The sequence below is a fragment of the Artibeus jamaicensis genome, unplaced genomic scaffold (assembly GCF_021234435.1).
Source record: "Artibeus jamaicensis isolate MK-2021 breed Jamaican fruit bat unplaced genomic scaffold, CSHL_Jam_final scaffold_1019, whole genome shotgun sequence".
Classification (NCBI taxonomy): Eukaryota; Metazoa; Chordata; class Mammalia; order Chiroptera; family Phyllostomidae; genus Artibeus; species Artibeus jamaicensis.
In genome coordinates, this window is record NW_026522025.1 from 27,786,433 (window position 1) to 27,803,749 (window position 17,317).

General features: G+C 36.1%; 1 protein-coding gene across 16 annotated transcripts in view; it reads left to right on the forward strand.

The window, feature by feature from the left end:
• ADGRL2 (adhesion G protein-coupled receptor L2) overlaps positions 1 to 13,945 on the forward strand; it is a 214,258-nt gene extending 200,313 nt beyond the window's left edge. For 7 of the 16 annotated variants that reach the window (XM_053655401.1, XM_053655402.1, XM_037164168.2 and 4 more), the window contains 4 exons: positions 961 to 1,129; positions 3,823 to 3,951; positions 4,503 to 4,599; positions 9,722 to 13,944. In XM_053655401.1, the coding sequence (XP_053511376.1) occupies positions 961 to 1,129; positions 3,823 to 3,951; positions 4,503 to 4,599; positions 9,722 to 10,476 (1,150 nt within the window). In that variant the 3' untranslated portion in view covers positions 10,477 to 13,944. Of the gene's footprint in view, positions 1 to 960; positions 1,130 to 3,822; positions 3,952 to 4,502; positions 4,600 to 6,277; positions 6,407 to 6,637; positions 6,721 to 8,987; positions 9,041 to 9,721 lie in introns of those variants that run through there. The other 9 variants (XM_053655404.1, XM_053655405.1, XM_037164176.2 and 6 more) reach the window with 7 other exon arrangements.
• Positions 13,946 to 17,317: the final 3,372 nt, after the last annotated feature.

Below are 17,317 nucleotides of genomic sequence, written 5' to 3' on the forward strand. Positions count from 1 at the left end.
AGGTAGAACCCTACATTAACAAATTTGTGGCATGATTTATATTTTTTACAAATCTATCAGTATCATGAATTGCCCTTAATTTTTATAATTATTTTGGGATATCTAATTTGCTGTAGTATTTTAAAACTATAATATGCCTTTATTTTTTAATTGCTTGCCTCTGCATTTTGACTTTCTTAATTTTGAATAATTTATAAAATATATAAATGCTTTCTTATTACTTTCTATTTTAATTCTGTCTAATAATTTTGTTTCTCTTTTCTGCTTATAATGCTTTCTAGCTATGAAGATAATAAGCCATTTATCAAGTAAGATCATTAGTTAGACATGGAATGCACCGACTTTAAATCCTTCTCATTCCGTCCTATTTTCCGCAGTTCTTTTCTCCTTAAGCTATTCATGATGAAATCTCTCCAAAACTATTTATTTTGAAGTTGTTCTCATGTTTTTGTTCCATTTCAGCTAGGCTTCTTCATGCTTTAGTTACAAAACCTGAGGTTCACCTAAGATGAGTTTATCAGAATCTGAAGTTGAGGTGCTGATTATCTGCCATTTAACCTTTCTGTGTGTGTCACATTGTCCAGTCATGGGTCCACTGCAGGAATAGAAATATAGGAGTAAACTAATTGAGGACTCCTAATTTCTTAGACCAAAATGCACAAAAAAGATAATGAAGTCCTGGGGGATGTTGTACACCTTGTGTTTTAATATAGTTTTGATACCTCGTTTATTCTGGAGTAAAAAAAAGGCTATACCTGCTGTTGCTGTTTTCACTGGAGGCTGCAGTACTAAATGCTATTATTCCTTCTTTAATCAGTGAAAGGTTAAAGCCAAAATGCTGTTGAATTTGAATGTGAACATAGAGAAAGTCAACTGCTACTACTGATATGTTAATATTTAAGTGTGATATATATTGTTCTCTTACTGAACCTGTTAATAAAATTCACTCTGTTTTTTCAGGTCTTGGGTGCTTGGCGCTTTCGCTCTTCTGTGTCTTCTTGGCCTAACCTGGTCATTTGGGTTGCTTTTTATTAATGAGGAGACCATTGTGATGGCCTATCTCTTCACCATCTTTAATGCTTTCCAGGGAGTGTTCATTTTCATCTTTCACTGTGCTCTGCAAAAGAAAGTAAGTGAAAAGACCGTGAGATTCTGCTTGCATGTTCTTTTACTGGAAATGATAGATATAATAGAGAAGATTTTAAGTAATATTATTGGCATATTATTAAATAGTGTTATATTTTAATCAAATTAATCATAATACATATCTGGAATCATTTTTGGATCTCAATTTGAGAATGTTATAAACTAGATATTTTTGTTAATATTTCTTTTTCTCTAGTGGGGTCTATAAAAATGCTTTGTGCAAAGGGTATGCAAGGTAAAGGTTAAATAAAATTGAGTATAAGGATAAATGCCCTTAATTTAAAAGCGCCAGGCATACAAAAGATTAATATTAATGGTGCCTTTTGATTAATTTTATTAGATCCAAAATCCAATAACTTATTATTTCACATTTTATTATTTAGCCTCCATTTTATATTAAGTGGAGTCAGCAAAAATGATTCAAAACTTAATGTTTGTTTGAAGATAAAAATTTTCAATATGTTACAAGAAGACACAACCCTAAGAGGAGCTAAGTTTAGCACCATTTGAGTTTAAAATTTCTGAGCCTTTCACTAGAGATCACCCTTTTCCTGCCTACATAGCCAGTGTGGTTCTTTTATTCTGTTATTACTAGTTGGTCACTTAAATCAAACAGAAATCGAATTGTGAAAGTGAAAACTCTTGTGTCTTCAGTCCTGACAAGATGATAGTGTTGTTACTTCCATCCGTTTTGAATAAGCTGTCATTTGGAGATGATGACAGTGGGCTGTGTGGTACTGACAGGTGATGTACATTCACAGCAATACAGGCAGTAGGCAGACCCAACACCAGAGGGTATCATTTGTGTAAAATACTATTTTGATTACCATTGTCTTGGTTATATGGCATTTCAGAGCAGTTAATAGCCATTCAATGTGCAGAAATTTTTTAAGGTATTTAATAACACAGCATTTTAACTTTTTTAACATTATTCAGGTATAACCTTTGTAATTACTTCAGTTTTTATATATTCCTCACTTTATAAATGATCATTTTATAAACATGCATATGAGCACAATCATAATTCCTGCCAAATTACTTTGAGATGAAGCCTAAGCTTAGCCATTACTTCCTCACAGAGTTATGTGTATTAGTGGAACAGTCTTTGCTTTTCATTAGAGTTACCTTTAAAAGCATCATGTAGACCTTCTTTTGAACATGTTCTACTTAGTTCTAGAAACATCTTCCTCGGTGCTGCCAGGATGAATCATTAAGAATGTGGTCTAAAATGATTTAGTTAAAATCATGGTTTTTACCACTTCAGTGAGCGTATTTAGGCAAAGAAAGTGCTTTGAAAGTTTAATCCCATTGTTACTTGTTCTAATAGGTGTAATTAAATAAAGGAAGAGAAGGAAAATGCAAGTGCACTTAGATTTAAAAGGTCATCTAGAGATTTTAATTATCTAATTTTGCAAGGAATAAGTGTCAAAGTCATGGTCTCTGCAGGCACCGAGTGCAGAACTGAAAGGAGAGGAAAAGCCTGTGACTTTTTGTAACTGGCTCAAAATAATTTTTATGCAACATCTCCTTCTCCTCACCTGTCTTGTCATTGTGAAGTGTCTCTCTAAGCCACAACAGTACATATTTAAATGCCAATGTATATGCATAGAATCCAGCATTCTCCCCCATTCTTCCCAATTTTATACCAACTCTCCAGGTTCCCTATTATTTAGTGAGTATTTGGACTTTTTTACTTTTATAATAATCTTTTTATGTATAGATTTGGGAGGGTAGAGAAAAAGAGATAAAGGGACAGTGGGGGAAAAGAAAAACATTATTTATTGCTCCACCCATTCATGTGTTGCATGTGCCCTGAACCAGGATTGCGCCCGAAATCTTGGCACATCAGGACAGTGCTCTACCCAACTGAGCTACCCAGCCAGGGCTGGACTTCACTTCGGAAGTTTACTTTAAGCTTTCTTTTAGACCTAATGACTTTTCTATCTACTCACATATCCAAGACTCAGGGGGAAAGGGAAAGTACCTGAGTAACTCATTAATGAGAGTGGAAATTGTATAAATAGTTCCCTTGTGTGCTAATGAAGTGAATAGGCATCTGGTACTCTCTGCACTGAATGTTAAAGCTAGACATACCCGAAAATGAAGAAAACATTCCATCCTAAATAATGGAATATTATCAAAGTACTTTTTTTCTTCATTCTCGTACCAGAATAGTCTTGTCATTATAAAGAGGTTACCCACAAAACTACACAATCCAATAAAAGAAGTCCATGCATTGACCTACCTCAGAGGACATGAAGCGTATAAAACTTAAATGACTAAATACGAGTGGTAAAATGTAATTAAGTGAAAATAATTTGTCCTATTTTCTTAGCGTGAAATATAAAATTGGGCTTATTAAGTATATAGATAAAACAAGTCTATTAAAATGTTACTAATTCTATTAACACCATGTGCATAATAGGTATTATAAAGCATTACTATATAATATGTAACATTTTAAAGATTTTACTAGCCAGTCTCTACTGGACAGAGAATATTTTCCTGATTACAGCAGTTTCGATGGAACTTGATTTTGTAAGTGTAATTTATTTTCTCCATGGAAAAAGTATTTATGCAACTTCTTGGTTATCTCCACTGCTCATTTAATTCGAGAGAGAGCGAGAAGCACGTGTGTTTATACTCATCCCTCCGTCTCCCGGTTGCTCATCTCAGGTACGAAAAGAATATGGCAAGTGCTTCAGACATTCATATTGCTGCGGCGGCCTCCCAACCGAGAGCCCCCACAGTTCAGTGAAGCCATCAACCACCAGAACCAGCGCTCGGTATTCCTCTGGCACACAGGTAACAAAGAGTTTGACAGCATCTTTAATTAACCTTCTTTATAGAAAGCCTACTGAGACAGGTTCTGTTCAGATGCACTAATTGTCTCCTCATTATAATGATGTCTAGATAGCAAATGCTTGCTTTTTTAGTCTTTTGGTTTTTAATTTCTTCTTAAGTATTTCTTCAAGATGTTTCTTTCAGTGTGAACATCCTTTTTTGAGAGGTATACTTCTTTAAAAAGTGTATGATAATCATTTCATATCCTAAGATTATACAGTACAATGCTCATTGTGGGTACTCAGTAAATATTTGTTGAATAATAAATAACCTCCATGTTAAAAAAAAGGCAATAAAAACTTTTTTAAGAGTAGATTAAATACCCCTTAGTAGAAAGTAACAGAGCAGTATAGACTTCCTTAGTTTTAGACCAAAATCAACACACATTTTCTTTTTAAAAAAGCCCAACAGATAATCCTACCCAGATTGTTAGGGTAAGTCTTTGTGTGTCTTTAATAAGATAAGCTTGGGGAAACTAACATAATATGTGTCTTGCTATTTTATGTTAATAGAGTCGTATAAGAAGGATGTGGAATGACACTGTGAGAAAACAGTCTGAATCTTCTTTTATCTCAGGTGACATCAATAGCACTTCAACACTTAATCAAGGTCAGTTACTAGGAAAATTTGAGTTTACAATATAAATTTTGTACCTGCTGCCAGTTTACAACAATTCTAGAGAAAATGGGGGATTTTTTTCTCTCAAATGGGTTTCTATCACAAGCTCCTAAACTTGTTGGAGTCAACTTTTATCCTTTTATTAAAGTACATATAAAATAATTTATTTAATAATGTAATGCAAAAAGTATAATTTTAAACTCCACCTTAAGAGTAAGGCTAGAAGAAATAAATACTGAAAATATACTTTGACACTGATTAAAATGTTTACCTGGTGAGTGCAAATTTATCCTTCTAACCGAGACATTGATGAGAGTTTTCATCTTAAAACATTAACACAATTATAATAACTACTCTTCACTGTAAACAGTGCCAGTTTTGAAGTGAAAATTCTCATTTGCAAATATTTTAACATTTCTTTGGAAAAGTAAAAAACGTCAGAACCATTTAAAGTAAATCTTCATCAACAAAAAATTAAAATACATGAAAATTTATGAAGTAATTTTTGTCTGAATTACTATTTTTGTGTGTCTACAATTACAACTATATAAATGTATCTTATCAATATAATTGTTACTTACAATAAGTTGGCAAATAAAATGTCATAGTAAGATAAGGAGACAAGTGAATGTACACACAGACTTCTGAATGCATGGCTAGGAAATTTCAATTTGGTATGAAAAAAACATGTTATTGTGTATAATCCATGGAAAGTTAATTTATCCAGGTAATTTCAGTTTCGTTGTACTTATTGGTAATAGAACATGGTATATTTTTATCACAATGATATTTTTCATTGTTGACATTGTTGAGTTGGTTTAAGAGTTGGTTTAAAATAAGAAAAGGGGTATGTGTGATATCAAAATCAAGTTGCCTTTTAAAGTATGTTAGTCAGATTCTATTAGTATGCAAGACATGTTTGATGAGTTTTGAAAGGTTTGTAATTTCTCAGTTGCAATAAGTGAATGTGTGTTTATTTCATATTGCTGTTAAGATGACTATCAAAGAGGAAATGATCCAATGATTCATTTTTGAATCCTGGCAGATAAAATTCTCATTGTATAAAATTTGTGAGTGGTCTCATAATTCATTGTACCCAGCCTTTTTCTTCCCTAGCATGTGTGCTCTCGCATTTACTAAGCGAAGCTTTGTGCAGTGTGTCATACTGTTTACCTGTTCGAAGTTGTTTTCCTCCTGCTTGTATCTGAGTTGGTGTTAACACAGATGTTTTCATGAGGGATAATCCTACACCTGTAAATGCTGAAAGTTTGAGATTCCCTCTTCTGGGCCTCAGTGGTTAGGTTTTTAATATTAAGCAGTAACATCTTGAAACATAATGTTGATCTCTGTGCATTTCATTGCCATTTTTGTTTAACAGTGATTTTGTATAAATTAGTAAATGTCATCCTCAGCAGGTGTTTACTTGGGGGACATAGAAAGCACCTGTGAATTACTGAAATTTAACTTCCCTCTACCCTTTCTCCTTCAAATTAGTAGTACAAATACAGTCAGAAAATTTCAGCAGGTTTTCCATTGCCAACTTGTCCATTACCCTTGATGAATGCAAAAAGTACTGTACTGCAACTGTAACACTAAAATAAGAGAACTGATGTGTTCTTCTTTCTTTTCTGTTTTTTTTCTTGTTCTTTTTTTTCTTTTTTTGCTTTAGGAATGACTGGCAATTACCTACTAACAAACCCTCTTCTTCGACCCCACGGCACTAACAACCCCTATAACACATTGCTCGCTGAAACAGTTGTATGTAATGCCCCTTCAGCTCCTGTATTTAACTCACCAGGTGTGCTTATACTTACAAATAAAACTACCTTTTCTTTGCTACTAAACAGAGCTCTGATCTTTGCCCTTTTTCTAGAATACTGAAGTGCCATGTACTTATTATTATATCCTTAATTTCGCAATTAAAAAAGAAATGGTGTTGACCATGCCAGGCTTCTAAAACTGCACTATATTATAGTAAAAATTTAGTCATGATAGTATTGACCAGTAATTATCCATGTTTTTGACACAGGTGGCATAAATCTTAATATATTATTACAGGACTGACATCACGTGGTCCGAGAGCCCATCTTCAAGATTTATACCACTTAGAGGTATCCTGTCTATGTAAATATACTGTTCAGTTGACTCTAAAGTTTGCCGACAGAATTTGCTTTTGGAGTGAATTAGCTAATAGAGATCATTTGGATGCTAGGTATAGAAAAACTACACCCAGCATTATCAGTGTAACCAAACTATAGTATAGTGCAGCTTTATGGTAGTTTTTCTTTATTCTTAAAATAACTTCAGAAATAATGTTAATATTAGTCAGTTTATGCCTATAGTTTTTTTTTTTAATGGGGGAGGGGGAGAGATTGTCACTAACCCATCCTGTGTTACTGTTTTCTAATAGCTTATTTTATAAAAAAGCATTTATATACATATATATTTAGCAGAATTTTCAAGATTTTGATAAAAGTTATTGCATAATTACCGCTAGTATATAATATTTCATTTGTTATTGATATTTGCCACTAAATTTAACGCAGAACTTTGTTTCTGGTTTTTTTCCTTAAAATTCCTTTTTAACGTAACTGTAGCTTTTCTTTTCATTCTCTTGTTTTTCTTACTTTCCTTATGCTTCCCTCTAGCAACCTACAGAGAGACAAGTATGGGAGTAAAACTTAACTTTGCCTATCAAATGTAAATTTTTTCAGCATGATTTTTAACCAGCACAATTAAAACATAACTAGCAGTCATGAAGTAGACTCAGCGGGCAAGTGGTTCACAATTTGCAACTAAAATGTTACCAAATTGGAACAGCACATCAATGTGTACTGCCTCTTGTCAGTAGTAGAGGTCTGTAGCAAATGCTGTCCATACTTAAGTAAATGCAATGCTGAAATAATTTGCTCTTTAAAGCCTGAGGTACTGTCAACAAGAATGCTTAATAATTGACTTATCATTTCTGCATTCCCACAGTAATCTTGCTACAGGCTGTGGAAAGTCTTCAAGTGAATTACCTGAACTTGGCAGAAAAAGTTACCTCTTCAAAACCAGTCAAAGATGTGCTTAAATCTGCAGTATATCATAGAAAACACCTTCTGGATTATCCAGTACATATTTTTATATTTATTAAGCAAGAATAAAAAAAGACAAGATTAAACCTCTGTAGAAGAAACCAATGCAAGTGATTTCATGTGTCACCTTAAAACACCAAGTGTTTTCTCTTGGTGGATCTTATAAACATAAGGTGTGGTGCATTGTGAATGTAGAGAGCTAGCGAACTATGTCACCCAAGCTAAAGGAAGCCTTACAAATAACTATCCGAACTTGGCTTTGTTATACATGGAGCACGGTATCAATTGAATTGTCAGTGTTTCAAATGTAGAAGTTGGATCAGAGTTTTTAAAACAACATGAGTGACCAACAAATATAATCCCCCCATTTTCTCATTTTCTACTAATGATAATTTGTCAAACAATTATCATATATTTATTGGTCATGAAATTGTGTTTTCTAGGATAATCTGCAGCTTTAAGAGTGGAGTGAGGACTAAAAAGGGAAATTTTCTATTTTTTTCAAGAATTAAATTTTTTTTCCTAAACTCCTCCAAGCCTTGCATACAATGCAGCAGCCTCACAGTGGTCAGTTTCATTTCAATTTCAATAACATCATTTCATTCTTTTTTTTTTCAGACCTATCTGTAGACAAGTGATTTGTTTTTCTCTAGGATTATAAGAATGAATAATCTAACTTTCCATGGTGCAGACCATTTAATTTTCTCTTAATTTTTTCCTTTCATTTGCCTGAAAAGCACTGTGATGTCTTAGTTTACATGTTTATGTGTCTGTAGGAAATACAACTCTGATTCAAAGACAGCATGTTACCATATTTTTTTCTTCCTAAATCTCTTTTCATATCTTCAGCAGACTTACCCAATCTTTCATTCCTTTAGAGATAAAAATATATTAGCCAAGGCTGACACCCTTTTCCCATTCCATAGTTAATATTTATTCTTGGTTTAATTTCTGTGACCCATACTTAAGAACCTCGAACATTTCTGCGTTTAACCTCCATGCCCATGGTGTCTGTGGGCCAGTCTCGTGCAGTAGACTGCTGGTCCACTTGGCGCTGTCACTGTGACTGATGCAGACTGCAGGGCTGCAGGCACACACTTTGACCCTAAGGAGCCTGGGGCCATTGCTATTCGAGTCTTAGTACCGAAAAAAATCAAAATAATAAATACCAAATGAAAATATAAAAGGCTGCTATTGCTGGTAATCTAATTTGTTGAACCCTTGCTCTGACTAAGTTGCTGAGAAGCTTAGAAATTCTTCATCGTGTTACAATAAATCATTTTACTTTCTTTTATATATCAGCTACTCTTAGGCCAGATAGCCTGAGCAGACAGACATGATGTGAGTTGTCCAAAGTGAGTCATTCCACCTGCTGTCTACCGTGTTGTTGGCTGGTGCTTGTGGGCCCCTGGGCCAGTCGGTGTGAGAGGCGGCTGTCTTTGTTTGATGTGGATTCTTTGTATCTGTCCATTTTTTCATTCTTTTGTTTATTTCATCTCCAGAAAAAAAGGAAATGTTAGATGTTGTTTAAAAAGTTGCTTGCCACTTATGTGGGTTTATGTTGTACATTTGCCTTTGTTTTTTGTATGTGACTTATCCCTTTTTAATTTAGTGTTGTTTAGGACAAATTCTGTTAATTTTATTTTTATGAATCATAGTCTCGTACTTTAAAATGTAATTGTCAGTATTGAATTGCTTTGCATTAACTATGCAAGGGCATGGAGTGAAGTCTTTTTTTGTGTCAGAGATTTGACCCGAAATCAATGAACTACTGTTTCCCCGAAATTGATCAAGTAATATTCCGTATGCCATCTTCCTTGCCTTGGAAAACAGTATTATTCTTTCTCACTTTTTCGCATTATCTAAGGGGTTGCAACTGTTTACAGTTGGGAATGCGGGAAGGCCTGGCACTTTGCAAGTGTTAGCTTTCAAATACAACTTTGTCCTGAACGACATTAAAAAGTTTTGTGCAAAACAATGAATGGTTCTTTAGGAAGTAACAGAGGTAGTAATGGACACCCCGCTTTCTGTTTCAGGACATTCACTGAACAATGCCAGGGACACAAGTGCCATGGATACTCTACCGCTAAATGGTAACTTTAACAACAGCTACTCTCTGCGCAAAGGGGACTATAATGACAGCGTGCAAGTCGTGGACTGTGGACTAAGTCTGAATGACACTGCTTTTGAGAAAATGATCATTTCAGAATTAGTGCACAACAACCTGCGGGGCAGCAGCAAGGCACACAACCTGGAGCTCACACTACCAGTCAAGCCTATGATCGGAGGCAGCAGCAGCGAAGATGATGCCATCGTGGCCGACGCGTCATCTTTGATGCACAGTGACAACCCAGGGCTGGAGCTCCACCACAAGGAGCTCGAGGCCCCGCTGATCCCTCAGCGGACTCACTCCCTTCTGTACCAACCCCAGAAGAAAGTGAAGTCCGAGGGGACCGGCAGCTATGTGTCCCAGCTGACGGCCGAGGCCGAGGACCAGCTGCAGTCCCCCAACAGGGACTCTCTCTACACAAGCATGCCCAACCTCAGAGACTCCCCCTCCCAGGACAGCAGCCCGGACACGGAGGAAGACCTGTCCCCCTCCAGGAGGAGTGAGAACGAGGACATTTACTACAAGAGCATGCCGAATCTCGGGGCTGGCCACCAGCTCCAGACGTGCTACCAGATCAGCAGGGGGAACAGCGACGGGTACATCATCCCCATTAACAAAGAAGGGTGTATTCCGGAAGGGGACGTTCGAGAAGGACAGATGCAGCTGGTGACAAGTCTTTAATAGTGCAGCTAAGGAATTCCAAGGGCCACATGCAAGTATTAACAAAGAAGGAGTCCATCGGTCCAGTGCAGCTCCCACAGACCCGGCTCCAGGCAACAGCTCTGAGGACCTGTGCTTCCGCCAGTGTAAAAAAAGGTGACTGAACCTTGCAGTTCTGTGAATTTTTATAAAACATACAAAAAACTTTGTATATACACAGAGTATACTAAAATGAATTATTTGTTACAAAGAAAAGAGATGCCAACCAGGTATTTTAAGATTCTGCTGCTGTTTAGAGAAATTGTGAAACGAGAAAACAAAACTTTCCAGCCATTTTACTGCAGCAGTTTGCGAACTAAATTTGTAAATAATGGCTGCACCATTTTTGTAGGCCTGCATTGTATTATATACAAGACGTAGGCTTTAAAATCCTGTGGGACAAATTTACTGTACCTTACTGTTCCTGACAAGACTTGGAAAAGCAGGAGAGAGATTCTGCATCAGTTTGCAGTTCACTGCAAATCTTTTACATTAAGGCAAAGATTGAAAACATGTTTAACCACTAGCAATCAAGCCACAGGCCTTATTTCGTATGTTTCCTCAACTGTACAATGAACTATTCTCATGAAAAATGGCTAAAGAAATTATATTTTGTTCTATTGCTAGGGTAAAATAAATACATTTGTGTCCAACTGAAATAGAATTGTCATTAAAATAATTTTAACGAGTTTGAAGGAACTGTTGTGAAAAGCTCTTGGTTGCACACGTTATGACATGTTTTTTCTTACACTTTGTCATGGTAAGTTCTACCCACTTTTACTTATGTTCCACTGTATACAGTGTTCTGCTTCGACAAGTTAGTTTTATTCTTACATTTAAATTTCTTATTGCCAAAAGAACGTGTTTTATGGGGAGAAGACTCTTTGAAGCCAGTTATGCCATGCATTGCACAAATGTGGTGAAATCGAGAAAAGACGGCTTGCCTCCGCCCCACCCCCCACCCCCGTTTATTCTTGAACAGTGGGCGGAGAGGGCACCGGGCACTTCTCACTAACTTTCTAGTGAACAAAAGGTGCCTATTCTTTTTTAAAGTAAAATAAAACATAAATATTACTCTTCCATATTCTTTCTGCCTATATTTAGTAATTAATTTATTTTATGATAAAGTTCTAATGAAATGTAAATTGTTTCAGCAAAATTCTGCTTTTCTTTTCATCCCTTTGTGTAAACCTGTTAATAATGAGCCCACCACTAATATCCAGTGTAAAGTTGAACACGGTTTGACAGTAAATAAATGTGAATTTTTTCAAGTAGCTAACATGTGCACTTTCATGTATGATCCATAATTGGCTTTAACGCACTGCTCTTCCCACTCCTCCCCCTTGGGTGTGTTCAGGCCCCCTTCATAGTACAACCCGTGGACAGGGGAAGGAATGCGGTTGAGTCGCTTGATGGTTTTATAGGCCATAAAGAATGCATTTGTATTTTGATTATCCTTTATCCGTGCTCAAAATTTGGCAGATAGGTTTCAACATGGAAATATACTGAAAGTTTTTTGTTTGTTGGGTTGCACCAGAACTTAAAAAATAACAATGCAAAAAGAAATGTTGGAAATTGTATAATCAAATTGAGCTTCATTAAAAAAAAAGGTTTTCAGCAGTATGGAGAAGAAATTCCTCAAACATACTTTTACAGTTTAGGATTATAAGTAACCCTATAGGCAGCTGTGACTGACAATATCTGTTAGCGTGCAAAGGCTCAAAAATCATAAGACTGAATCTCAACAAATGGATTTTCCCTGTCCACATAATAAACATTTATACCAAATTCTTCTGCAGCTTAGGTTTTCTCTAGTGACTACCAAGTTATTTTATGTGGACACACTTAGTCATGCCTGTTGAGTTTTAAAAGAGTAATGAGAAAAAAATTTCAAGTATATATTTATATATCTAAATGTGTGTATAGTAAGGTAGACACTATATAATAAAGTATCAATATTTAATAGTAGGGTAACAATGGAGGAGTATATTCACATGTAGTTAATACCTAATAAGTTGGAGATTGTAAGAAATTATATTCAGATTCAAACAGATGTAATTCTCTTGAGAAGGGTAGTCGTATTTCTTTGGCTAAAATTTTTCAGCCATTTACAAAATTTTATGTGCTACAAGGGTGTATTATATAATTAAACATTTTCATTTTCTCCTTTTTTCCTTTCAAAGTCTGAAACTACAGTGTGGTGTGATGTGTACTTCCCAGTATACAAACTAAGTAGGGTCAGGTTGGTTCAGTAATAATGGATTAGCCAAAAAATATATATTATTCAGTCAGAGCTATTTCTCTTGAAGCAGTTCTTAAAACTGGTATAATGTGAACAAGTGCATAGTACCTAAATGGTTAATGTTCTCTCCAGAAAAAAGTCATTTATTATGAGTCTTTATAATAGAGAATACAATTTGGAAGCTATTACTCATCTTTGCCACCAAAAGAAAAATTGTTTTTACAATGGATTTCTTTTTTAAAATGTGTAAATGTTGCCTTAAATTCTGTCTAGGCTTCCTCCTAGTCCAAGTTAATTTCTTAAGTTTAACATTATTAATCTACTGACTGATGCATTACTCTCCTTATTAGTTCAGTAGGTTCCTGTGGTCCACGCAGACTTCACATGGATACACAGTTTTTACATCCTTGATTGTTTCTCTTTGTGATAGTCATGACTGTGAACTTTTATAAAGTCACATTACCGTACCTCTGTCCCGGGTCAGTTGGTCCACTGCTCTGTTAATAATGAGGAATGCTTGTCCCCATTTGTTTCACATGTAAGCTTGATACAGCTTAGTCTAGATTGACTTAGTTTAAAATAGAGGCTTGTTTGTTCTATTTACAAAAGAAGAGTACAGCTTTTCTGTATATAATTCATCTTACAGGCTTTTAAAGTCCTTTACGTGGAAGAGAATCTATACAGGTCTATAAGTTTCTTGAATGTGTTGTCAATTCCACCTCATCCACATTGATTTGAGGTAGTTACGTACAATATTTTAACCAGTGTAACAACTAGTTTTAAAGTTAAGGGGGCAATTATTTGACAGAACATCACCATCACTGTTCTCTCCCCTAAGAGAAAAGCATCATGCACAGATTCATTGCCAAATTTCAAAAGAATATTCATGCGCACTTGTTAATGGTGTTTTCCGGATGCCTGTTTTATGTGTTTATTTAAATGAAAAAGGAGAAAATGTACTTTTCCATCAATTCAACTTTGAACCTCAGGCTTCAAACTGACCTTTATGATGCTCTCATGGGATAGAGGGTTTTTGTAAAAAAAACTTTAACTCACTAAAAATTTTATGGTGGTTATAACCTAAGTAGAAAACTTGAAAAAATGCATACGAGTTGAATTTTTGTAATAAAAATAGCTCTTCGTATTTTATTGATACTGAAATTTTCTTTAAAGACAGTTATTCGTGCAGTGTTTTACAAATAAAACTACCTGTGTTTCAGATATTTTTTCTCTCTCCATGAAATTGTTGCATTAAATCTCAAAACATCAGTGTGAAAAGGTACTGACATGTTGAATACAGATGAGGATTGCTGCACAGGGTAATAAAGTTAGGGTGCTTTTTGGTGAAAATGCTGTATCACGTGCTTCCTTCTAGGAAGCATCAAATTGACCTTGAGCATCCTTAAGTAGCAGACTGGACAGAAGCAGAGCTGGAGGATGAGTGAATGGTACCGGGTTTGGAGATGAATCCCTGACTACCTTAATTATCATGTGAATGGTATGGGCTGGGAGTTTTCTGTTACGTCACTTTGAGTCTCCACCTGACCATAGAAACCCATTATGTCAGCTAAATGCACCAAGCAAAAAAACTTCAGTGCTTAAAGATATCGCATGTTTAATTGATGTGCACTTTGTCCACATTACTGATGCCTTGTTTCAAAATGTGTGGGACTGATGGGAACTCCATTTCAAGGCACTATGGTCACCACACTTTCAAGGCCAAGGTGACATGTCCCTGTCAGAGGGCATTAATAATAAGTTGTAAATGCACCATGTAATCAGGCTAATTAAGTGTACTTTTCAAATATTGGCAACAGACCACCCCTCATCTCTTCAGGCTTCTGTGGAGTCTTCATCATTTCCCCGATGGTATTACTGTTTACTGAGTGTGCAGTTTTCTCACAAGTCTTTAGAAGTCAGTTCGATATGTACATCCAGTTTTAACTGGTAAAACTTTTCTGAATTAGTGCATTGTGAAATGCTGTCAGGTATACTACCTTTTAACGTTATAGATCATTGTTTGAAATAAGAAATAGGTAACCCAATACAATTGAGCTCACCAAAACCTTTTCCTGCCTTGGGAAAAACAATATTGACCCATGAGTCTCTCACACATTTTTCTATTATGTGCTTATGACACTGTCATACCAAAATCTTAGAAATGTATAGAAGGCATAGTTAACTCAAACAATGGTGTGTGAGAATAAGAAATGAGTGATTATCAATTTTCAAATAGTTCATTGAATCTTTCTCCATAAATATTGTTCAGTCATATATCAGAACTGAGCTTCTTACAAAGCATCTTGGCACTCAAGCAACATGGCTTTCTTATTTGATTTTATTAGCAAAAAATCACTGATCAGCCCAGGCTGGTGTAGTTCAGTGGACTGAGCGCGGGCCTGCGAACCACACAATCGCGGTTTGATTCCCAGTCAGGGCACATGCTTAGGTTGCAGGCCAGTTCCCAGCAGGGGACTCATGAGAGGCAACCATATATTGATATTTCTCTATTTCTCTCCTTGCCTTCCTCTCTAAAGATAAATAAAATATTTTTTTTAAAAATCACTGATCATTTGATACTGTCTTAGAAAGGCTGGCAGCTATTCTATAGAACGCTCAGGGACAATAATGATAGGTATCAGATATTGATTAGAGGAAAGATCCATTCATTAAAAGTTTTTTCTGCTGAAATATCAATTTATTTCAGAATAAATAGATGGCTTTTAAACCAAAACATAGCAATAGCACACAGAAAATTCTTTTTAACACTATAAAAGAGCTACAAAACCAGATGTCGAATTTTTTAAGATATTACAGACCAAATGATTTTGCCCCACTTACTAATTTTACATATTGCAGCAAATATGAAAGTGCTACCTTCTCTCATGTAATAGATGCTTCATATATGCCTGGCTCGGTACCTAATGGGATGGTCTTTGTTACACAACGGGGTCCTCATCATGTACTTCTGCCAAAGTAAAACAGTTTGCTCAAGGTCTCACCTGATGTGTGACCCAGCCTAGACGAGCCTGACATTTGTTTGACCCCAGAGTTTGAGCATTTGTCATGTGTCACCTTTGGCTTTACTTTGAGTTCCAAGAATATTCCTTACAGTTCATGAATCCGTTGCTGGTGGGGAGAGTTGGTTGGTTCATCTTGAGTCTGTAGAGCTATACAGTAAAATGAAGTGAAGAAGTCAGTTATCATAGAAGTTGGCGTGTTTCAGAAGAGGATACCGCTGGTAAAAGACCACCTGTTTACCTCAGATCTTAGCAGAAGCGAGTCCATCAGCTGGGTGGTAGGGGAACGTAAAGTCTTGGTGACTGATTTGCCCCCTTTGGAAAGGACAAGCAAGGTCAGCAGGAGGGAGTTGTAGCAGGGAGAACAAAACCAAGGATTCTGATTCAGGACGTCAAGTTCCTGGTCCTCGTCGGATCAATAAAATAGTATTCATCGCCTTACCCAGTTAGCAATGTGATCAACAAAAACTGAAAAACTATTTATCCCAGGGTGCACTTTTTATTTTCTTTCATAACCCTGCCGTAGCAACAGTGAAAAAGTCATGTGAAATGTCAAAAACATTTGAGTTCCTTAAATTATTTTAAAAGTTAATACTGTTTTAAATTTAAATGATGGAGTCTGTGTGTGTATTTCAGTATTTAGTGATTTTGAAGTTCATAATCTAGTTTTTAATATTTGCCTAGAGAGCTCTTCCTCTGAAAAAATTAAGAGTTTGAACTAAAACAGTATCGTACTCTATTTTCCCCAAAATTTGCCCCACAGTGTCCTGGAATTGCAAGGGGCACTCAGAAAGGCAGGTGGTCAAGGGTTTTCCCTGTGAGTTTAGTTGTAAATGCACTCTACTGAAACAGACGTTTTGCTGAGCTGTGTGATATATTCCGTTCATTCTCCGAATGGTAAGGAACCTGGACCAAAGTACTTCAACTCAGCCAGCTCTAAAGCACTGGCTGGGAATTGCCACTTAGCCTCAGGCCTGAGCCCAAGCCCTTGAGCACTGTTTAATTCTGTCTCTGGGGACAGTCTGGCCACCTAGAGTCTCCCAGAATCCTCTAGAAGCTCCACAGCAGTTAGCTAGCACCAGAACTGTTTTTCTAGGGAAGCGATCATTATGTAGCTGGCCCCGAGGTCACAGAGGAAAGGAAGATTTGCAGGTGAGGAATATGAGTGTGTGTCTGGTGGCTGCTGCCCGGATGGACAGACTCTTCTGGCCACTGCACCCGAGGGCCGTCTGAGCCTGAAGGGCCTTTGCTGCTGCTGCTCTCTGCTGTGGTGGCTCCTGCCTCCCCTGACCCCACGTGACCTGTTTCTTTCCTCTTCAAGCTTCATGTTTCTCAATTTTCTCCTTTCAAAAAATTATTTGATTTTAAAAACCAATTTAGGTCTTAATCGTATGTATTTTTATGTGTCTTTTTTTTCATTTCATGGATTTTAGTCTTTTTTTCTTCCTAGAATATATACAGGGTGGGGCAAAAGTAGTTTTTTTTGTTTGTATGGAAAATAATACAATAATTAATACAATAATAAACTTTCATGTACTCATGACTATAAACCTACTTTTTG